Source organism: Aricia agestis, chromosome 1 (genome assembly GCF_905147365.1).
Source record: "Aricia agestis chromosome 1, ilAriAges1.1, whole genome shotgun sequence".
Lineage (NCBI taxonomy): Eukaryota > Metazoa > Arthropoda > Insecta > Lepidoptera > Lycaenidae > Aricia > Aricia agestis.
The window spans coordinates 24,054,295-24,077,810 of NC_056406.1; the positions used below are offsets into that span (position 1 = coordinate 24,054,295).

General features: G+C 38.2%; 2 protein-coding genes and 1 long non-coding RNA gene across 4 annotated transcripts in view; 2 read left to right on the forward strand and 1 right to left on the reverse strand.

Moving 5' to 3' along the window:
* The first annotated feature begins 3,147 nt into the window (after positions 1 to 3,147).
* Positions 3,148 to 5,448, forward strand: LOC121731063. Its single transcript, XR_006036185.1, has 2 exons — positions 3,148 to 3,472; positions 5,310 to 5,448. It is a non-coding gene; the product is annotated as an uncharacterized LOC121731063 (long non-coding RNA).
* Positions 5,449 to 5,919: 471 nt separating this feature from the next.
* Positions 5,920 to 12,458, reverse strand: LOC121731037 (plexin-B). Its single transcript, XM_042120351.1, has one exon. The coding sequence runs from the start codon at positions 12,322 to 12,324 to the stop codon at positions 6,649 to 6,651; it is 5,676 nt and encodes a 1,891-aa protein (XP_041976285.1). The 5' UTR covers positions 12,325 to 12,458; the 3' UTR covers positions 5,920 to 6,648.
* A 921-nt stretch (positions 12,459 to 13,379) lies between these two features.
* Positions 13,380 to 23,516, forward strand: part of LOC121737678 (transcription-associated protein 1) — a 36,568-nt gene continuing 26,431 nt past the window's right edge. For both annotated transcript variants that reach the window (XM_042129713.1, XM_042130500.1), the window contains exons 1-12: positions 13,380 to 13,721; positions 15,125 to 15,430; positions 16,477 to 16,671; positions 17,111 to 17,277; positions 18,640 to 18,875; positions 19,096 to 19,300; positions 19,799 to 19,987; positions 20,125 to 20,416; positions 20,491 to 20,739; positions 20,857 to 22,668; positions 22,904 to 23,102; positions 23,238 to 23,473. In XM_042129713.1, the coding sequence (XP_041985647.1) occupies positions 13,575 to 13,721; positions 15,125 to 15,430; positions 16,477 to 16,671; positions 17,111 to 17,277; positions 18,640 to 18,875; positions 19,096 to 19,300; positions 19,799 to 19,987; positions 20,125 to 20,416; positions 20,491 to 20,739; positions 20,857 to 22,668; positions 22,904 to 23,102; positions 23,238 to 23,473 (4,233 nt within the window). In that variant the 5' untranslated portion in view covers positions 13,380 to 13,574. The remainder of the gene's footprint in view (positions 13,722 to 15,124; positions 15,431 to 16,476; positions 16,672 to 17,110; positions 17,278 to 18,639; positions 18,876 to 19,095; positions 19,301 to 19,798; positions 19,988 to 20,124; positions 20,417 to 20,490; positions 20,740 to 20,856; positions 22,669 to 22,903; positions 23,103 to 23,237; positions 23,474 to 23,516) is intronic.

The window sequence follows — 23,516 nt, forward strand, 5'->3', positions numbered from 1 at the left end:
CACAAGGCAGTTATCAGTAAGGTTAAAACTGACCGATTTCGATGGAGGTTAAAAAGTAAACAACAACGGATGTGTATTTAAAAATAAGTATTTGTAATCAACTAATCACACATCCGTGTGAATTTATTGTGGGTGTATCTACTCGAATAAATGCTATATGTATCTTTATAATTTAATGTATTTTGAAAAAAGTTGGGTTTACTAAAAAAATATAATGTGTTTTGTTTGAACTTTGCAACACATTTTTTGTATTAAAAAGAAAAAATATTTTGTAGAATAATGACTACATTTTATTACTCTGTATTATCGCTAGTGGACAAAATACTTAATGTATTACACGAGGTCGATAAAATCTAATTTCAATTATTTATTATTAAAGAATAGGTAGTATCCAATAAAAGGGTTTTAAACCATTCACCTAGTCTACATTTTTATATCGAGTTGTTTGTTACTGTTTTATGCCTGCTACAGACGATAACGCTAAACTACACAGTTCGGCCACAGACTGCAGTCTGCAGATATTATACTTACCCGAGTCACCACTCACCAAACATGTAGAAATCCAGAGAATGGCTTTCGCCTTCACTCGTGTACAAATTTTGCGTTAACCTGTTTGTAGTATAACCAATTAGTGTAGTGGCGGCTACTAAAGCTAGGCCTTTTTCAAACTACCTGTTAGGTAACCCTTGTATATAACCTGCGGCGCACGTATGAGCGTCTTTTACACGCCCGCTAATAAAACTGGAAGTTGTCTTTCATTAAAATTAGTGGACTGCATTATGCTGTGTTGTGCTATGTCAACTATGATCGAACTGTGCAGTTGTGACGTCGTGGTCTCTAGCGGGCATTAGTTGAACTTGATAGTATGGTAAAGCTTTAGAAATAATTATGAAATGTGCTAGAGGGAATCGTTGTAAACTACACAAAAAATTATAAAGTAGCCTTTATAATGTTATGTGTTAGAAAATTATATATAATAATTACGTATTTATATTTTTATAATAAATTTGTAAATGTTCGAAATTATATAATTGTGATAAATTGCTTACGCTTGTTTTGCGTATCCGTATACCAACTGAACCATTCACCATTCACAGTTCAAGAACTTACTGCAGAAGTTATCTTTATAAACGCATTTTGCTGTGGTTAATTATTATATAATAATTCTGTAATCTCTACATCATTTTTGACGTGCCTCTATCATTCTTGCATTTATTGTTGAAAAAAATCGGCCAAGTGCGAGTCGGACTCGCGCACGAAGGGTTCCGTACGTACGTACGTAATGTGTGTTTTTTGTATGGGAGCCCCCCTCAAATATTAACTTTATTTTGTTTTTAGTAAGTATTTGAAATTTGTTGTTATAGCGGCACCAAAAATACATAATCTGTGAAAATTTCAGAAGTCTAGCTATAGCGGTTCTTGAGTTACAGCCTGGAGACAGACAGACAGAAGTCTCGGTAATAGGGTCCCGTTTTAAGACTTTGGGTACGGAACTCTAAAAATGTTTTATAAAATGAAAATGACTTACTTAACTACATTGTGTAGTATACAAAATGTATTTATTTATAAATATTAATGACGTTCTGCAATAAACCCGCGTATATTAGGCTATAGGAGCATTTGTCACCAACAAATTATATTATTTATTACTAACTCAAAGAAATTTTTATTAAGACCAATTTAGTTGTTGTGATTATTTAATATTTTTAATGTATCACTTACTAGATCAAATGAAACAAACAAAATGACTGAATACGCGTTGTATGCAAGTGTTGCGCGTTGGTACTTACTACTTGTAGTTTTATGCCGTTGTGCAATTGGCAATATGAAATGTTGCATAAAAACTGGTTTTGCTGTTCTGGTCTAGTATGCAGTACATTCATTGTGATATGTATTTATTTAACTATACTAGAATATTGATAGAGTTTTAGACATACAGACTATAATAGTGTTGGTTATACTTAATATTTTTTCAAGTTTTTATTTTATTTTCCAACATAGCAGTATGTATGAGTACTTTGTTAAATTGTTTGTATCGTTTAGTTACATAAGAACACAATATGGATCACTATCTACGGTCAAATAGTACAAATGTGAATATCGTTACAAATAATTTGAGATGAGAATAAGTTAGTTTATAAAAAATTTAAAGCTTTAAGAGACGGGATTATGGGCGTAGCAAGGTACGGACTACGGGCAGGGGTCAACAAGAGCCATCGGTCGTTAATGCTCACGAGTTTCATACCTAAACGTGGAGTGGAGAGTTGCGGGGTGAGAGGGGAGGCATTCAATCCCAATTCGATCACTGATATTTTGTTAAAAACCACGAATTCGAAGTCTAGGATTTTCGAAATCTCCCCCCCCTTTTTAGAATCCTGGCTACGCCCATGGACGGGATTCAGTAGTTGTAAAAACTTTTCCACACCAATATATTGTTCAAACGTCTCTTTTATTCTAATAATCTAATAAGATTGTCTCACTGAGATCGCTCTTCGCATTTATATGACAAAACGTTCTTACACTCCATACTTTTGATCTCCATACCTGGGTACTCACCATACCATGTTGCATGTATTATGTAACATATTAGATACTGTATCAAATGAACCTGCTAATGGGTTGTGTAACTGAAAGTGGGCTTGTGTTGACATAAATGCTACACTGCTAAGTGACTAGTGAGTACCCAGCCCATCATGTCGTGTGGGTGACTATTTCATTGGCACAAAAGTTTATTGATGAAGAAAACATGTGTACAGCATGCCGCGCGTTTGTGTTCTTTGAGAATAAAGTATATTATGTAGGTACTAGAAATACTATATTATTGCAGGTTTTTTAAAATAACCCTATAGTTATCTTTGCTCGCTCTAGCGAGGTCGCTCTCGACTAGGTAATGTACTGGATTTATAGTTTATGGGCGCGGTTTGGCGGCCACGCCGCGAGGTGTCAAGCAATCGTTACATACATTTGCTTCTGGTCTTGCGGAGTAGTGGCCAAACCACGCGTTGGCGCCGCTGCATATAACCAGCCTTAATTAAGGGTGAAGCCAAACGAGTGTAATTTGTGAGTTACAAGTTGCAGAATTTAGGTTGGCAGAAATTCTGCTGCATTCAGTTTCATACAAAAATCCTGTTTGATTCACACGAGCGTAATTTTGTGAGTCGTGATTTGTGAGACATGATGAAAAGATATTTACGCGATCGGAAATTCTACGACTCACTACTCACAAAATTACGCATCGTTTGGCTTCACCCTAAGTAAATTCAAACGACAGAAGCGACTGAGAGCTGTTTACTGAAATATTATGAGATATGGACAATGTTAACATTTACATTTATTTTTTGAATAGGTAAAGTTTTACTGTGACCTACACTTCGAATAAAATCTGCTCGTAGATAAGAATTAACATCCCGATAATGTGATTAACAGTCAAGATGAATAATAGCTGTTGTACCGACTAAAAACTGTTAGGCTGGTTTTATCGTTAAGCGTTGCGCAGCGCCGTTGGAGCGCGCGCGTTCGAAGCTGTAAGGCTGGTTTTATAGTTACGCGTTTCGCAGCGCCGTTGGAGCGCGCGCGTTCAAAGCTGTAACAAACGTATGGACGAACGGCGCTGCTCAAGCGCGCGACTTTAAAACGCTACTACTACCCCCATACATCTTCGAACGCGCGGCGCTCCGACGGCGCTGCCGAAACGCGTGACTGTAAAACCAGCCTTAGGCTGGTTTTATAGTTAAGCGTTTCGGCAGCGCCGTTGGAGCGCCGCGCGTTCGAAGATGTATGGGGGTAGTAGTTGCGTTTCTAAGTCGCGCGCTTGAGCAGCGCCGTTCGCCCGTATGTTCGTTAGGCTGGTTTTATAGTAGAGCGTTTCGCAGCGCCGTTGGAGCGCGCGCGTTCGAAGCTGTAAGGCTGGTTTTATAGTAGAGCGTTTCGCAGCGCCGTTGGAGCGCCGCGCGTTCGAATATGTATGGGGGTAGTAGTTGCGTTTTAAAGTCCGCGCGCTTGAGCAGCGCCGTTCGTCCATACGTTTGTTACAGCTTCGAACGCGCGCGCTCCAACGGCGCTGCGAAACGCTCTACTATAAAACCAGCCTATCAAACGTATGGACGAACGGCGCTGCTCAAGCGCGCGGACTTTAAAACGCAACTACTACCCCCATACATATTCGAACGCGCGGCGCTCCAACGGCGCTGCGAAACGCTCTACTATAAAACCAGCCATACATCTTCAAAAGCGCGGCGCTCCAACGGCGCTGCCGAAACGCTTAAGGCTGGTTTTATAGTTAAGCGTTTCGGCAGCGCCGTTGGAGCGCCGCGCGTTCGAAGATGTATGGGGGTAGTAGTTGCGTTTCTAAGTCGCGCGCTTGAGCAGCGCCGTTCGCCCGTATGTTCGTTAGGCTGGTTTTATAGTAGAGCGTTTCGCAGCGCCGTTGGAGCGCGCGCGTTCGAAGCTGTAAGGCTGGTTTTATAGTAGAGCGTTTCGCAGCGCCGTTGGAGCGCCGCGCGTTCGAATATGTATGGGGGTAGTAGTTGCGTTTTAAAGTCCGCGCGCTTGAGCAGCGCCGTTCGTCCATACGTTTGTTACAGCTTCGAACGCGCGCGCTCCAACGGCGCTGCGAAACGCTCTACTATAAAACCAGCCTATCAAACGTATGGACGAACGGCGCTGCTCAAGCGCGCGACTTTAAAACGCAACTACTACCCCCATACATATTCGAACGCGCGGCGCTCCAACGGCGCTGCGAAACGCTCTACTATAAAACCAGCCTTACATCTTAGAACGCGCGCGCTCCAACGGCGCTGCGAAACGCTTAACTATAAAACCAGCCTAAGAGGATACACCAGGGGCTAGAGAAATGAAAAAAAGTACGTGTAATATCTATAGCTGTCTCCCTTACCTCAAGCCTATACCGCAGAAAACGATAGAGACAACTGCAGAAAATCAACGATTCGTTGTCCCCTGATTCCTTCTCCAAAACTTAACCGATTTAAGTACTTTTTTCACTAAATATTAAAGAAAGGCTTGAGCTGTGTTCCTATGTTTTGCTTGTATAATCTAGCCAAATCTGTTTTCTGGACGTTTGAATACAGCGGAAAATCTGGCCATTTTTTTTGGGTTTTTGAACGTTCATATCTTATTTAATAATTAAATTATGAAAAAAAGGAAAATATAGGGACATTGTATTAGTGGCCGTAGATATTCAGGAAAAAAATTATAACTTTATTAGCATTATCGAGGGAGGAAACAGGGGACAGCGTTTGTATGGAAAAAGGGCGGTGTCGACTTCTCTTAACGATAAAACCAGCATTAAGATATAATATTTTTGTTGTTTTTAGCAAATGGCTAGCGACTGCAGTCGCACAAATACTGCGTTTGTAAACTGTCAGTGGATTAACTATTTCTGTGAGCATAAATTTTTAATGTGCCTAATAAATGTGATTAAAAATAAAACTATGTTTCATTTGTTCCATTTATAATTAAATTAATCATACAAAAACTTTTCATAAATAAGTATATTTCTAAGTCATCAATTATATATAAAATTTAAAGAGACGGGTGAATCTATGCTGCCTTACTCACTAGAAAGATACAAATAATCTTATTTTGTAGATGGAATATTTCGCTGACGTTATTGTAATCCTAAAAGAACTTGAGCAATGAAAAGAGATCAAAACGAAACAGATTTGTGTTTATCAGATGATAGTGTATTGATAGATTAGGAAGTAATTTAGTACACGTGAGTATTGTAAATTTATAATTAAAAACTACTTAAATTTCTAAAAAATAAAGCAAATTACGTTAATTGTTCATCTGTATAAAACTCTCTGGCTGAGTATTTGGACTGTGAAGTTTCATTCTGGAATTACAATACTGTTGTAACTTGTATCTGTATTATTATTTACAAAGTCATATTATTATTATTATTATTAAAAGCGACACAACATTATGGAATAATGACTAATGATATAATATCAGTAATTCAAAAGCTTAAATATTCAAGTGTAACATCTACAATAATTATTAAATGTGTGAGGCCTTTATAATAATTTAAAAATAAACCTTAACGTTATAAATATTCCAAATACAAATATCACAACATTTCTCTTATACTATTCTTTACACATACATCTTACATTAATACACATCAATATTAAGTATTCTTGCAACTTCTCTGTAAATTTACAATAAATATTGGTGCCGGACCATTTTAGCAAAATTATAAAAATGTCGTACGCTTTAGAGAGCAATAATTATGAACTTACATTGTGTACAGTGATCACTAAATAATATTAAAAATGACATTTAGAATAAAATATGGCCACTGGGAGATTCATTTAAAATGCTTATTAAAAATTAATAAGTATACTTAGTAGAATTGAATATGTGCATAAAACCATCAAAAATTGATGTAACTTTTTATCTGAATATAATTACTTTATAATGTTTTAGCCTATTAGAAATATTTATTGAAGAAAGTAATCTTAAATCTTTTGTTTGAATAATCCATATGGAACTGATAAAATACAGTCTTTTTATACAAATCTGGTAGGTATTGTAGTTTGAGTAATAAAAATTAAAGCTTTTTTACAAATATATAATAATAATAAATTATGTAAATGCAATCAAGTCAAAACTCTTGTTATCATATAGTCAGCATATAGATGCAGGATCTCCCTCCATTGTGCAGGCTACATTATCTAATTTATGGACTAAGTGCATTTTGTTTTCTAACCCTAAAGTTATTTGTTCTCTATATTTACTGACATAGATGTACAACTCTTTCAGAGCCGACAGGGTGTCGAACTCGTTGAGTTGCTCCACAGATAGCTGCTGCATAGAGGTACTCAGTTCCTGGTCGGTCACTTGAGGTAATTGTGACACTGCCTGGTAAAACTGTATAACCATGTCCCTATAGCCTGGCAAATCTTTAGCGAATAATAATTTGTTCGACGGAGAATCCTTGCAAAGTCGATGTTCAGATAGAGAACATGCATCCATAAATGTTTGAGCAATCACAGATAAGGAGGAATCTACAGTGGAAGTTTTGTTAATGTCGAATATAAAATCAGGATTTTTTATGAGGTTCACCCAAAAGCGTAGCGGTAAGCTGTTCGATTTCCAAGCGTGGACCACCTCCGGATTCATTATGCCATGAGTTCGAGCGGCGTCGTCGAACAAATCAAAGAGCCATTTAACGGCAGGTGGTAGAACATCGTTTACCGTCAAAATTGTGCTGAAGAAATCGTCAACAAATTTATGAACCGTGCCCTTTGTAGACAGCAATCTTGTGAGGAATATTTCAGGTATTGCTTTGTGACTGTGTTCAGAAGATTTATTTATAATATGTTGATATTCGATCGGCCTCACCAAGTGATAGTAGTGCACGTTTTGTTCCGTTATGTCGCTCTTATATACCCTTATATGGGAATTAGAACAATATATCCCTGTACAATTTTTGCAAGGTATTTTGTAGGGAGTATTAAAACTGTCATTTTGACGAGATATCAAAGACATTACGGCTGACTCCTTGACTCCATAGTGCGCCAATGTGTTAAGTCTTCGCCAGCCATTGACTGTTTTGGTTGTGAGGTCTTCGTCTTGGAGTGTTACATGACCTCCTCTTCCATGTCTCCACTCTAAATCTACATCATGGACGGAAGGACGCATGCTGAAAGGAGTATTCTTAAAAAGTGCGTCCAAAATCTTAGATTTAACCTGTGATATACTGTCACAGTCCAGAACTTTGCATTGTACTTTCTCATCAAAATCGTCTTGAACTATATGCAATGTAACTATTTGATAATCAATTTGCTCTTTTAAAAGCTTTTCTTCAGATAAGGAATATCTCGCCTCGTGCGTTATAGCATCCACAACGCCCTTTTCTATTTGATGTTTTATAGCTTTGAACAACAAAAACAGTGATGAGCCTGCATAATCTTTTAAATAGTAATACATGCAAAGTGCCATCCAATTTGTCAGCATTTTTTCTACAACACTATCTGTCCTTCTTAACATCAATTGTGGGTGTTTAGCACACACTGATTTATCTATAAGTCTCAATAGTAGAGACTTCAAGATGTCTGTTGCATATTCCATTTTTCCCATAAGAATAACCATTAACAGAGAAGCGACGTTCACCTTGTCTCTAATATTAAAAGATTTTTGAGCCTCCAATGTGTCTATAAATGACAGTAGGAAACATTTATTGTTAAGGAGTTGTTCAAACTGAATCATTGCTGCATCATAGTTTGTTCTCGGCGTATTGATAAACTGACGCTGAACATTTAAAATCGGATGATCAGATACGCCAGGGAAGAATACTTTCATAACATAATTAACATGGTCTAATGTTGGTATACCTGAATGTTCCAAATCTGCTGCCAAATCAGACATATCAGTTTGCAGCTCTGCAAAAGCTAATTTACATTCCAATCTCACGTTGCTTTCTAGGGTATCCATCTGTATTTGTATTCTTTTGTACTCCCTTTCTGCCTTTGTACTTCTTCTTCTGTACATTACTAACACTATCATAAAAATAAGAACTAAGAAAAATGTTCCCGCAGCAATACCAGCAATAGCTTCAGGTGGAAAATTATAGTTTCTTAGTAAGTCGTAATGCAAATACCCAATAGGAAAGCGTAAGTTACGTCCAATTTTGACAACCACTAAAGGAAGATTAAAATCAGTAGTTTGTATTCCATTTTCATCCGTATTAGCAGGTTGTATGTCTGGAGGGGTGCAAAGTAACTGCTGCATAGTTAGACTGGTTACATTACATGGTTGCGTACCAATTGTGACAATCACATCAGACTCATCACTGGCTCTAATCAAATTTTCTCCCTCTATTACTAGAGGATCTCCTTTGTACGACTTTATTCTATTGGGAAATTGGAAAACATGTGGATCTTCAACAAATAACATGTGACTCCTTGGAGGATTAAAATATTTTTCATGATCATGCAAAGTTTCAACATTATCCATGACAAATCCAACTTTCATAGCTACTTGTGTTGTTGTCTTTTGAGTTTCCAATATTTCATAATATTTCTTGTTTATAGCTGGACTGGGACATTCCATTTGATTGGAATTGAGTACCACACAGGTAGATGAATTAACAGGAATAAGATCACTGCCATAATAGAGCTTCATCAGTGGCTTTTGTATTGTGTGTAAATTGGTACCATGTACAGTTATCATTCTCCCACCAGACACAAAACATTTTAAAGGTTTGATTTCCATAATTGTTGGATCTGCTGTATAATTGAATAATTCGCCATTCAATGTTCTGTTTGCATTATCTATAGAAACAGTCAAAGTGTGAATTATGCGGGGAGTATTTGCTTTAGGTGTTATACATATTAATCTATTGTTGGATGTTTGATTTTTATCTACATAACATGGCAATTCATCTAAATAAGCAAAAACAGAGGAGCCAATATTTAAGTGTTGGCCATTGATAGCCAATTGTGTCCCACCTGACATTGGACCCACTGTAGGGTAAACACCTTGTAGCTTTATGTTTTTGTAACTAAACAACACTGAGGATTCAGTGTAACCAGCTTCATTTTCCACAATCACAGGTGCAATTACGGAGCCATTGGAAGGCCCAGTTCTGCAGGTAATACTGACTGAAACTCTAAAATCAATAATCTGACATAGTACATCACCAATCCTTACTTTACCAGTCACTTCTTCAACTCTTAGACCAAGATTACTTCCTTCAATTGTAACTTCTGTTCCACCTTCTAAAGGACCACTTAGGGGCTTAATCATGTCAATTCTGGGTTTAGGACATTCAGTCACAGGGTTTTCTTGACAAGTTTCAGTGTAGGAACATGAGTTACCACACCAAGTACATTGATAGACAGAATTACGTGTTATGCAAAGGGAACAGTCAGCATGGTCCCTGTGAGATCCGAGAATTTCACATTTGTATAGAGTAATAGTAATTGTATCAATATAGTGTTTATGATTCCAGAAGACTTTGACACTCACATTATACTCTCCAACATCTCCTTCATATGAATACATTGTCTTATCACAGACAATAAAATGATTTGATTCAACTCTTGCTGGTAAAATCATATTAGCTAATTCAATGCTGACAATACATTGGAATCCAGTGTGACCTGGTTGTAAATGGGGTAAGTTCTCAACTTCAAGTTCCAGCTCCTTGGGTACATTGTTAGGCAATAAAATAGGTTTCTTGTATTGCCTTATTCTAGGACAGTGACCAATACCATGGTTGAGTAACTTACTAGGATTATTCTCGCCACTGATTATTGTTCTCTGACATGCTGAAGTATCATGGGTACACTTGTTGTCATAAATACACCAGTTGCAGGCCCAATCACTCAAAATGCAAGATTGACATGTCGTATGCTTCAAACAATCATAGAAAGCAAAGTTCCTGGTCACAAAGTCTTTGTTGGTCTCTGAAGAATGAACAGATAATGGAACATACACATGATCCTGGTTCTGCGGGATTTTAGGCCTATGTTTTATATCAGGAGTAGGACAAGCGAGCCCAGTTGATGTCACTGCTGCATCAATAGGAGGGCCATTACCAAAAACACATTTATATTTAGCTCCAAATGGAAGTTCTGGCAAAGTTTTAATTATAAGCTGTACAGTTGTCACTTCTGTCATTGATATTCTATCAGGCAAAATCTGTTCAAAATCTATACACTGCTGACCAGTATATTGTGACAACCACCTTGGTGCACTCTGTGTCCCTTTTTGACACATACTCTGAACAGTACACTTCTTTTCTAAGGAACACCATCCACAATGAGGGTCATTTGATTCGAGGCAAGATGAACAGTTTCCATATTCAGCACATCTTTCAGTTGGAATTTGAATAATGGTGTTCTTACCCAGCACATACAGCGTTTTGCCATGGGGTGATATTGTAGTATCAGGAAGAATTTTTTGATTAGCTAGAAGAAGTTCATGAGAATATTCTAGTGCCTTATCAGAATCAATCAAAACCTTTTTTAAAACACCCTCACTGGTACCTAAGAATGCTACTGTATGTAAACCAGTCACTGACATAGTCACAGAAGTTACTAAGGTGTCATTCCAATATATTACTGACATAGCTTTTATAGGATACAGACCACTTATCTTAAGACCTACTTCACAAAAGTTCAGAATGTTACCAACGGATCCAACACTTGGACATTTACCGTCAGATATCATTCCTGATATATAACCCATGTTACGAGCTTTAGTACTACCATTGAAACACATATGAACATTTTCATTAAACTTAATTTCTATCTCTTGCAATGAGAACACACAAACTGCTGACTTAGCTACAGGTTCATTGGTTATACCTTTCGAAGGGCTAAAGGAGGCCACAAGAATGGAATCTCCAGTCTCTATACCTAGCTGCGTTGCTATGTTTACACCAGCTCTAGCAATTTTTGCATCTTGTACTAAATTATAATTGACAGTTTCTACCTTACCATTGCCGAGATCTTCGTGAACGTGACATTCCAGCGTAACTTCAGTGTAACTATTGTAGTTGTCATCGTTTACACAAGTGCGAGCCAATCTTGTGACATACCCGAGTTCCTCATTACCAGCTAAGTGAGAATGTTTCTGAATAATGAGAAAGTATGCATAATCACTTGCATTGAATCCATACACATACTGCACAAGGAAGTTATCTCTGTACTTCACATCTATTTGAATCAAACTCTGTTCGGAGAAAGTGAACTTCGCCAACTCTAAAGTCATCAAGTTGCGGCTGGATATCGCTGGGACGTCATGTCTGTATTCACCGTTGTTGGTGAAGGTCGTCCCCACATATAAGACATTGGATCTTTCCCATGCATTGTACCTCTCGGGACCGATGAATGCGTAAGTAGAAGCATCTGCATCGTTCGCTGCGACTCCTTCCGACACGAACTCCGGTTTGGCAGACAAATCGCCGAGCCTGTACTTGACGCAGGAACCCTGGGCTACTGAACCACAAGCTATAACAACGCGGGACTCCTGATCGAGAACTAATATTTTGTTCACATTGTCGGTCCACGACGTTTGTATTTCATCCGAAGGACAGCCAGTGGCATGGCACAGCGGGTTATCAAGTTTAGGCCCGGTTTTTATTACATGTAGGGGTTTCAAATCCGGACTCAATTGATGAAGCCAATTTATTGAACTTGCGTATATTTGACCGCTTACTCTATCGACAGTGAGGTGATTAAAATATAATGTTTCATTTGGATTGCTGGGATACTGTGATATAAATTCGTGATCTTTCGCTATTGTACATCGAAGCCAAAAAAATATGACTAATACCGTCCAAATAGTAGCCATTATCACATTTTAGATTTTCTCTTATTTGTTATATAATACGTTTTCACATACACTGTATTCTTTTCAGTTCATTTTCAACCCATTTTATTTAGAAAAATATTGGAAAATCAAAGCATACATTTTGATGCCAATGACACGGAATAAACAATTTATATTTTTTTTAATGGGCGAAATCAGTGTTACCACACCAAATTTTAGAAAATCAGTAGCACAGAATCAGTAGACGTCACAGATTACTAGTATATATCTAGTATATATTTGTAGAGTAGACGTCATGCCAAAAATTGGTAGATAGTCTGTCAAAAAAGTGAAGAAATCAATGACAATCAGAAACACAGGAAGAAATTAATAAGTGGCAACATCGTAGTGTCATCTCTTTTTTCTTAAATTGATTTGAAAGGGATGTTGCCATTTTTTAATATCTTCACTTTTTTGACAGACATGCAGTAACCGTTCCGTCTAGATACCGATGTGTAAACTGTAAAGATAATATTATTATAAGTTTTTTGGTTTTAGCACAATCACCCAAATCAAATTTAAAAATACCTATCTAAATGCTGCATAGGTTTAAAGGCTCCCGCACACCGGCGCGTTATTATCGGTATAACGCATGCGGTATTGAGGTAATGCGTCCTAATTCCTTGCAAACAGAGGCTCTGCGTTTTTATCGTCCAATATTTCTTCTAGAGAGCGCCGCGCCGCGACGGCACTATTTTACCATCTCTCTCAAGTATGCAAGAAAATTGCGATAATAACGCCTATTGCGACATACTTCAATTGCGGCGTTATTATCGCAGCAGTGCGTAACTACTAACTAGGTACATGACCATCCTAAATCCATAAGAATAATAAAAACTATGAAAACAGGTATTGCAATAACGCATGCGTTATCATCGACCGATAATTAACGCGCGGCCTGTGTAGAATTTTAGCATAGTCTGTTTCTGACCATAGAAAACATAGACTTATTTATATCGTCGTATAGAAAATATAGTTTGACATATGTAATGTCATTTTCAATTTTTGACTGTTTTTGACAGAAAAAAGCTCGCGGATTGCGTTTGCGATTGCGGTACGAGAAATAAAAGTTTTTCGGTGTTTTATTTGTATTATTACCAATTATTAATCGTTTTTCATTATGATTTGCATAAAATTATGTTTCAAAAGTTGTTTGAGTGGATAAAATTTAAGTTATTATGTGAGAATTAGTTGCATGAAATCATCCAAGAAAACCTTAGGTATCTGTAAAAATGATGTCTTCAATGGCATCAGGGGGCCCTGGTGATCCACACACCCAAATGAACACATACCGCAGCTATGTTACTATGTTAGCAGACCCAGGCGCAAAGGATGAGATCAAACTTAAAGCTGCTCAAGAACTTAGTGAAAATTTTGAGGTTTGTTTTTAATGCTTATTATACATACACATACCTATTTTGGTAAATAATAATATTAATGAGTTTTGCTTTTGATTAATGCAATCTGGATCTTTTAACTTATCTGAAAACACTTTATATATAACATGTTATGCGCAAAGACCAAACATGGTTTGTGGTCACAGTGAAACAGGCAAACAGCCACGACATAAAATTGTGCGTTGTGGCTCTTATGAAAACGACCACAATACGTTCTGGCAACCACAAAAAGACCATAACGCGTTCTGAACATTTATTCTGACTATACCATCACTTGGTAACAAAACCAACTTGTCTAATTTGAAAAGTTTTCAAGAAGAAATAAAACTTCGTATTCCATATAAGTAATATAATTTTATTTATTAGTATCATTTTAAATTAAAATATTTTGTTTTAAGTTATTTTCAAATTATTAATCATATTAATATTTTGTATTCAGTTATTTGTTGCTTCATATTATTATGTTGTTTTTTTTAAATATATTTAAGTAAACTGATCTTAATAAATAATAAAAATATAGATTTATTTTTATTTATATAATTTAAATAATATACTTCTAGTTGATGCCACAACTATATTACGCCAGACAGATAGACAGACAGTAATAATATTGGTACGGATGGTATGGAACTATGAATATTTTATAAATAATAATGATAAACATGTTATGCAGTGATTTTGTAAAAAAAAAAAATATTGTGGTACTAGTGGTAATTCAAATATAATCTTCCATACTTATGGACGATTAATCAATCAAGAAAAATGAATAGCATAATATCAGCCATGACATGAATTTCGCTTTTTGGTCTTTTTGTGATTGCCAGAACGCATTGTGGCTGTTTTGATTAGAGCCACAACGCGAATTTCGCGTCGTGGCTGTTTCACTGTGACCACAACGCATAGTGAGCTATTTTTCTGCTCATTGAGCGTTTTCGGTCCTAAAGTGTAACATATATACAATACAGTTTTGACCTTTTATATTAAGTACTGACATACGGTTTTGCTTGATAGTTTTACTCCAAATCGAGCAATAACCGCAAAACTGACAGCTTGAAGGCTCGCTTCAAGCCGGCTCCGATAGAATTAAATACGTCAAATATGTCATTTCCTTCGATTCGGAGTAAGTAAAACTATCGAGCAAAACCATATGTGAGTACTTAGCATTTGAGGTGTTTCTATAGAAAGGTTAATTTACTTAGTTTTAGTCCAACTCATGCTTACATTCAAGTGACAAGTTTTTATACTTACTAACTTACCTAAATAATACCTCGATCATGGGAATTGCAGACACAATAAATATTTTCAATGCCGCCGCCTGGTGCTGCTTGAGGATTGATGGGTTAAGCATTAATAGCAATGCTTTTTAATTTTGCTTTTACCCACAGGTAATATTGAGCTCTCCTCAATATCCTCAGTTCTTGGATCACTCACTTAAAATATTCCTAAAAATATTGCAAGAAGGAGAGCCTCATTTTATAGCCGAGTACAATATTCAGCAAGTACGCAAGTTAATACTGGAAATGATACACAGATTACCAATAAGTGAAATCCTGAGGCCATATGTCAAGAGTATCCTTATTTTAATGCTGAAATTGATGGAAATCGAAAATGAAGAGAATGTGCTAGTGTGTTTAAAGATATTTATGGAACTGCACAAACAATATAGACCGGCATATAGCACAGAAGTGGATGTAAGTATTAAATCTATACTAATATTATAATTCTGCAGAGTTAGTTAGTTAGTTAGTTTGTTTGTTTGTTTGAACGCACTAATCTCAGGAACTACTGGTCCGATTTGAAAAATTCTCTCAGTGTTAGATAGCCCATTGATCGAGGAAGGCTATAGGCTATATTTTATCACACTAACTCTAATAGGAGTGAAGAAATAGAGGAAAATGTAAAAAAAATGGGGAAAATTATATGAAAGTGCTTATTTGAACGCGCTGATCTCAGGAACTACTGGTACGATTTTTAAAAAATATTTCAGTTTTAGATAGCTCATTTGTTGAGGAAGGTTATGGGCTATATTTTATCACGCTAAGACTAATAGGAGCGAAGAAATAGAGGAAAATGTGGAAAAAACGGGGGAAATTATATGAAATTGCTTATTATCTTAAGAACTACTGGAGCGATTTTTATGTTATTTGGCAAACATGAAGAATAGCGACATAGGCTATTTTTTTGCGGACTGTACGGTCGCGTGAAATTCCTAAATTACGCAAGCGAAGCCGCGCGGAACATCTATCTGTTTCTTATATATAAAAGTGGATTTTCAAATGTGTTAGTCGCGCTAAAACTCGAAAACGGCTGAACGGATTGGGCTGATTTTAGTCTTAAAATATTCGTAGAAGTCCAGGGAAGGTTTTAAAGTAACACGAAGTTCACAGGGACGGCTAGTATAATTATAAATGCGAAAGTGTGTCTCTCTGTTTGTTACCTCTTCACGCTCAAGACGATCCTGAAACGATTTTGCTGAAATTTGGTATAGAGATACTTTGAGTCCCGGACAAATGTACGGTTCCCGCGCGATTAACGAATTTTGGCGCAACGGAGTTGCGGGCGTCATCTAGTGTCCAATAATTATACTTACTTTCTTTGTAAGAAGTTTTATCTGTTGCTCAGTACTTTTGATTGGCTGATATATCTAAACAGCTATTACCAATCTAAATTGTTATTCTCAAGTCTAAGTCATATTGTAGTTTTTTCAAATTCAGAATCTCATTTTAAATAATTTCAGATTCACAAATTCCTACAATGGGTCAAAGGTATTTACTCTGACCTGCCTAATCATTTACCAAAAATTTTTGAGCCTAAACCAACCATAAGAGTGAAAGACTTGTCAGAAGTCAATATTGAGCAGTTGCTGCAAGAAACATACACCACTACACCTATTCACACTGAGAAGAAATTGCTTGATGGCAGTGTTGTAACCGTAAGTAGTATTGGGAAAAGGTTGTAATGTGGCCCCTGCACATTGGCCCCCTTCAATATTTTAATGTTATAACAATGCTATCCAGTATAATTTTGGTGCATCGGGATTCTCGCGGCATGCTACTAATTTAGTACCATACAAATCCAACAGTCCCGTCAGTCGTCACACATAGTCTATCACGTCCGATTGTCATTTGATCGAGTTCAAACTTGCGACCGGTGAAACTTTTAAGTGTGTACATGATCCTGTATTTTTTTAATAAAGCTTGATAAACAAAGTGGGAGGCCACATTACCACCTTCTATATTAGTGTAAATATATAAGCTAATAAATTAGTAAGAATGTGACTTATGATTAATTTAATTTACTACTATTTAAATACAGTTTTATGATATAGAGTTAATATAAAAATAAATAAATAAGAGATTAACCTTTTTCAGTATAATCTTATTCCAAGATCAGTATTATCATTAAAAGTCATTCAAGAGCTACCAATCATAGTAGTTTTGATGTACCAACTTTACAAGCAGAATGTTCATCAAGAAGTCAGTAATTTTATACCACTGATCATGGAGACCATTACTTTACAACCTGCAGCTACACATAGGTATGATATTGTTATATTAAAATAACACAATTATTAAAGATTCTACATAAAACACAGGTTTTGTGGGAGACTGGTGTCTGAACAAGGCGTTGCATGTATTTCAGGACACCAGAGACTCCACAACTTTTATTGTAAAAGTTGTGGAGTCTCTGGTGTCCTGAAATTTGTCAATCGAAAAAATAATATAGATATTAAGAGACACAATTGAATTTTACTTTGGAATTTTATTTATTAAGAAGTTTTACTTTTAAGGAACTAAAAGACTTTGGGACGATTCATAATACTGTTTAATGTTTGTAGCCATAAGCAATGGGGATTGTGCATTTTTTTTAAATTTTGCTCATTACAAAAACATTTCGAGTGTAGGTATGGTACCAGATGTATGAAGGTGAGATTAATGACAATCCAACGCACGAGATGATAACAGTTTATTTGTGCGATCACACAATACGTACAGGTTCTCAATCACAATTATTATTCACACATGATAGACCTACACATAATAGAAGGAATGAGTGTCCGATGTATAGAAAGAAAGGTGATAGCGAAAGCATCTACTAAAACGCGGCGCAAGCGAAAGCATTAGCGTATGGCGGCGATAACAGTGTGAGCGTACTGCGTACTGAAAAATTATCAAGCGCGCGCGGCGCGACACGCAGCGCGCAGGAGCGACCGCGAGCGCACTATATCGCTGTCACGTTCACTCGCACGGCCAGCGCGTGACGTAGCAAGCCCCGACCGGTTATCGATAGGTACGGGAGTAGGGACTCGATATCAATGCGCTCGCGCGTTACGCTAAATTACATAATAATAGGTAGGGTAAGGGTAAGATATAAAACTACATATATGTATGAAATAAGGTCAGTGATCGTTTTTCTGTATATAAACGAAAAAAATACCCATTGGTTACTTATATTTTTGAACAAATATGTTTAACCTTTGTTTGACCTTCAATGGCGTTAAATAAGCAATAAATTCGACCAACATTACGTTTCGAACTTTTGGTAAGCTTCTCGTATCAGCTTTTACATAATGAGAACTTGCTTTTGACGAACCAGCCATTATAAATAAGATTGAATGGAAAAAAACATACTGCAGAGGTCAATTATTGGCCGCCGATGATGACGTCAGAGCGAAACTTATTGAGAATAAAAAAATTATTGAGAAAAAACTAGCCAATGAATTTCAAAATTATTTAATTTATATTCTTAAAATTCCCTATTTTAACGAAAAAAAAAAATATAAAAAGTACATGTGATTTTTTTTTGGACAATGCCCATTATTATAAAATTTACATTTCAACAGTAAAGAAAACACTTTTTCACAAAATAAGCAATAATTAATAAATTTTTTCTCTTTTAGACAATCGGCATCATTCAATAAGGAAGTTTTTGTAGATTTTATGGGGGCACAGATAAAGACATTGGCATTTCTAGCATACATCATCAGAATATACCAAGACACCATCGCCAATCATGCAAGTCTTATGGTGAAGGGTATTATAGGATTGCTGACACTTTGCCCGCCCGAAGTTGCACATTTGCGCAAGGAGCTGGTTATAGCAACACGCCATATTTTGGCAACAGATTTAAGATTAAGTAAGTGTTACAAATCAGAAAATATTTTTTGTCAAAAGTGTCGTACACATCCTTACTATAATGTAAATTTGTATAATATCTGCCTGTCTGATAACTCTTCTCTCTTTAAAACGAAACGTTGCAGGTCGTCTGAAACGTCTTGTATCAAATACTTTAAAATAATGTAAAGTGCTTTTAAGAATTTTTTAAGACTAGCAATTTAATATGTTTTCTATTGCAGAGTTTGTTCCTTATATGGAACGACTATTTGACGAGGAAGTACTATTGGGCGGCGGATGGACGGTACACGAGTCCTTACGACCCTTGGCCTACTCTACCCTAGCGGATCTGGTGCACCATGTACGCCAACATCTACCGCTCAGCGATCTCGCCATCGCTGCACATCTGTTTTCCAAAAACGTCCACGACGAATCTCTACCGACGAGGTAAGATATTCTGTAATATTATGACTTACTGTGCCAGTACCTACAACAAGCGCCACAATCCTGCATCGCGATATCGAAGTTTTTTAAGTGCGTCGGTATATATACAACAGCTGAAATCGATTATGTGTACGCTTCGGCCTGACCGTGCATACCATGTCGCTCGGTCGAAAGATGTTCCTTTACGGTCACCAAGCATATTATTATCGCCATATTATATCCATGAGGTAATACAATATTATGTTGATTGTTATTGGAAAGAAGACATCCGTCACCTCGGGTGTTTCGCCATATAAAATTTTGAGTTATCAACTTATCACATAGCTAACCATTCGAACTGAAAGTGTAGAAAAATACAGCCTTATTAGTTATAGATATCTTCTTAACTTAGCTTAAACATCAAGTTCAATAAAAGTTTTCAAAACATTATGAACATACTAGTATATATAATATCTTGTCAACTATCAATGTTTTGTAATACCTCCTTTTCTTCATGTGCAGTATCCAGACAATGTCGTGTAAGCTGCTTCTCAACCTCGTGGACTGTATACGTCAGCGGTCGGAGAGCGAGGGGGCGGCGGCGGGCGCGCAACCACAGGGCAGGCAGCTCTTGATGCGCATACTCGAGGTCTTCGTGCTCAAGTTCAAGACCATATCCAAGCTGCAGCTGCCGGCTCTTATGGCTAAATGGTGAGTGGTAAAATATCGTACAACTTTACATGGACTTTATTCATATAAAGCTGTTTCCAATAACAGCTGTTTTTAACTTATAATATTATGTAATTAGTTGAATGAATTTGTAAGACACAAAAAAGGTCCATTTTCAGCAATAAACAGAACACGGCCGCACCAAATGGAGCAAATGGATCCCCAAACAATCCGAGCACTCCGACAACACCCGCGCCTTGCACGTCCACTGCTTCCACAGCTGAGATCAAATTGGAGGAGGAAAAACCCAGCACAGAATTTTTGGAAGGGCTCAATAAACCTGAAGAGAAGTCTAAAATCGGTTTCCCGACGTCTCAAGTCGGTAACCTGAATGTTGGCGACTACAGAACTCTCGTCAAAACTCTCGTGTGCGGAGTTAAGACTATCACATGGGGATGCGCGTCATGCAAAGTGAGTTTATCCTTGTTTTGTGACTAACAATATTAATAAAATTATAATTCTTAATGTTAATTCTTTCCCTTCAGCAAGCGACAACAACAGAAGGCACAACTACCCCCGCCCTCACAGGTCAGAAACAGTTCAGCGCGCACGAGACTCTAGTGTTCATACGTCTGGTGCGCTGGGGCCTGCAGTCGCTCGACATATACACGCTGGCGGGCGCACGCGCGGCCCCGCCCCCCGCGCCGCACGCCCCTCACGCACCGCACCCACCCGCGCAGCCGCTAGTACGCTCGAAGGAGGAGAAGGAAGTTCTTGAACATTTCAGCGGCGTGGTAAGTTTAAATTTGTTTATTCTAATAAAATAAACAAGTATTTTCTAAATAGTGACTGATTAGTTCTTTCACGTGTATCTCATGTTTCTTTGAAATTAATAATTTATTTATTTTCAGTTCTCCATGATGAATCCCCAAACTTTTCAAGAGATATTCACCGCTACCATATCTCACATGGTTGAAAGAATCAATAAGAATCCGACTTTACAAATTATAGCGAATACATTTTTATCAAATCCCGCGACATCGCCTATATTCGCCACGGTATTGGTCGAGTACCTTCTCAAAAGGATGGAAGAAATGGGCACTAATATAGAGAGATCAAATCTCTACCTGAGACTCTTTAAACTTGTTTTTGGTTCCGTTAGTTTGTTCCCAACTGATAATGAACAAATGTTGAGACCTCATTTGCACAGTATTGTTAACAAAGCGATGGATTACGCTATGACTGCGAAAGAGCCTTACAATTACTTCTTGCTACTGAGAGCATTATTCCGCTCTATTGGTGGAGGCAGTCATGATCTACTTTACCAAGAATTTTTACCGCTTCTGCCTAATTTACTGGAGGGACTAAACAGACTTCAGAGTGGCTTACATAAGCAGCACATGAAGGACCTGTTTGTGGAGTTGTGTTTGACAGTTCCCGTGAGGCTCAGTAGTCTCCTCCCTTATTTACCAATGCTTATGGACCCCCTAGTCTCGGCTCTGAACGGCTCCCACACCCTTATATCCCAAGGTCTTAGGACACTGGAGCTCTGTGTGGACAATTTGCAGCCTGATTTCTTATACGAGCATATTCAGCCTGTCAGAGCAGATTTAATGCAAGCCCTATGGAGGACCTTGCAAAATAACGAGGTCGCTAGGATCGCGTTTAGAGTTCTCGGAAAGTTCGGCGGCGGTAATCGCAAGATGATGATCGAACCGCAGCGACTGGACTATCGCGAAACAGACGCACCGCCGCCGGCGATTCAAGCGTACTTCCAAGATCAGCCGAAACCGATCGATTTTGAGGTGGACAAAGTTATAGAAACTGCTTTTACGGCGTTAAAGTCGAGTACCACAGATCCGTTCTACAGGCGACAATGCTGGGAGGTGCTGCGGTGCTACCTAGCGGCGTCCCTCAACTTGGACGACGACAAATCGACTCTGCAAAAGCTTTTCAATCACCCGAGTTTCGTGGACGGGCCCATCCCCGCACAGAACGGTCCGTACTACAAGTGCAGCAACACCATCGTCAGAAACACGCACCAAACGGCGCTGACGGGCATGTTCGTCGCCGCCGCTATCAAGGAGCTGCGACACCACGTTCTGCCGACTATGGTGTCCCTAGTAAGGCACTACACGTTAGTCGCTATCGCTCAGCAGGCCGGACCTTTCGCCGGCTCGGGCGGACCGAAGGAGGGTCTCGACGCGCTAGTAATAGTTGACGCCATCGCAGTCGTGATGGGCCACGAGGAGAAGGAGCTGTGCAAACCCGGGCACCTGGCTCTGGTGCTGATGATCGAGACTGCCGCTACAGTACTAAACAGCAAGGAGCGAGCTTGCCGGCTGCCGCTAATGGAGTACCTGGCGGAACGAATGTCGGCGCTGTGCTACGAGCGCGCGTGGTACGCGAAGCTGGGCGGGTGCATCGCCGTCAAGTTCATGTTCGAGAAGATGGCGCCGGAGTGGGTGTACAAGCACGTGTTCACGTTCCTGAAGGCGGTGCTGTTCGTGATGATGGACCTGACGGGGGAGGTGTCGTCGGGGGCGATAGACATGGCGACGATCAACCTGGAGCGGCTGGTACGGGTGTGCGTGGCGGGACCGGGCGGCCAGGCCGGGGAGCCGGAGGGCGAGGTGGCGGCGGCGAAGGCGCGCGCGCTGCACGACGTGCTACAGGAACTGGTGTTGCAAGTCACCAGCCCGCACCTCCTTGTTCGACAACAGGTACACATTTTTGCTGACTTTGCCAGATATCTGAGGTTTTTTGACAAGAGACGGCGTTTTGATTGGTTAACTGTTTGACGTTAGCCAATAATGCGCTAGTAAATAGAAAAAAAAAACCTTTAAAGAAACCGGAGATAGTCATTCAATTAAAGAGTTAAATCATAGTAGAAAAACTAATATTGGTTAGATAGATAGTTTTTAAAGTAATTAATCATAACACCTTTTTAATTTATAGGCCATGAAATCATTAGAACTGATCGCGAACTTGCAAGGGAAGACTATAACGGATGTAATGGATCCGCACCGCGATGTCTTGGCTGACATTATTCCACCGAAGAAGCACTTGCTACGTCATCAACCTGCCAACGCCCAAATGGGTCTCATGGATGGAACTACATTCTGCACTACTTTGAAGCCAAGATTATTTACAATTGGTAAAGTTTTTTTCCCTTCCTATATTTTTAATGAAGTCGCAAATGGGAGACGATAATGTAATTAATATTTTTTTACTTTGTTATATATTAAATCACAAATAAATGATATTGAGTTTTCCTATTTACTCATTGTAGATCTCAATGTAAATGAGCACAAGGTGTTCTTCCGTGAGCTGCTTTCATTATGTGAAGCTGAAGACGCTATGCTGGGAAAACTACCGTGCTACAAGGGAGTTAACTTGGTACCTCTACGCGCGTCGGCGTTACGGGCCCTAGCCGCTTGCCACTATATACAGGAGAAACATTGCAGGGAAAAGATATTCCAAGTTCTGTACAAATCTTTGGAGAAAAATGATCAAGAATTACAACAGGTAAGTTTTAAAAAAAACTTTTGTTATTGTTTCTTCGCTTTTT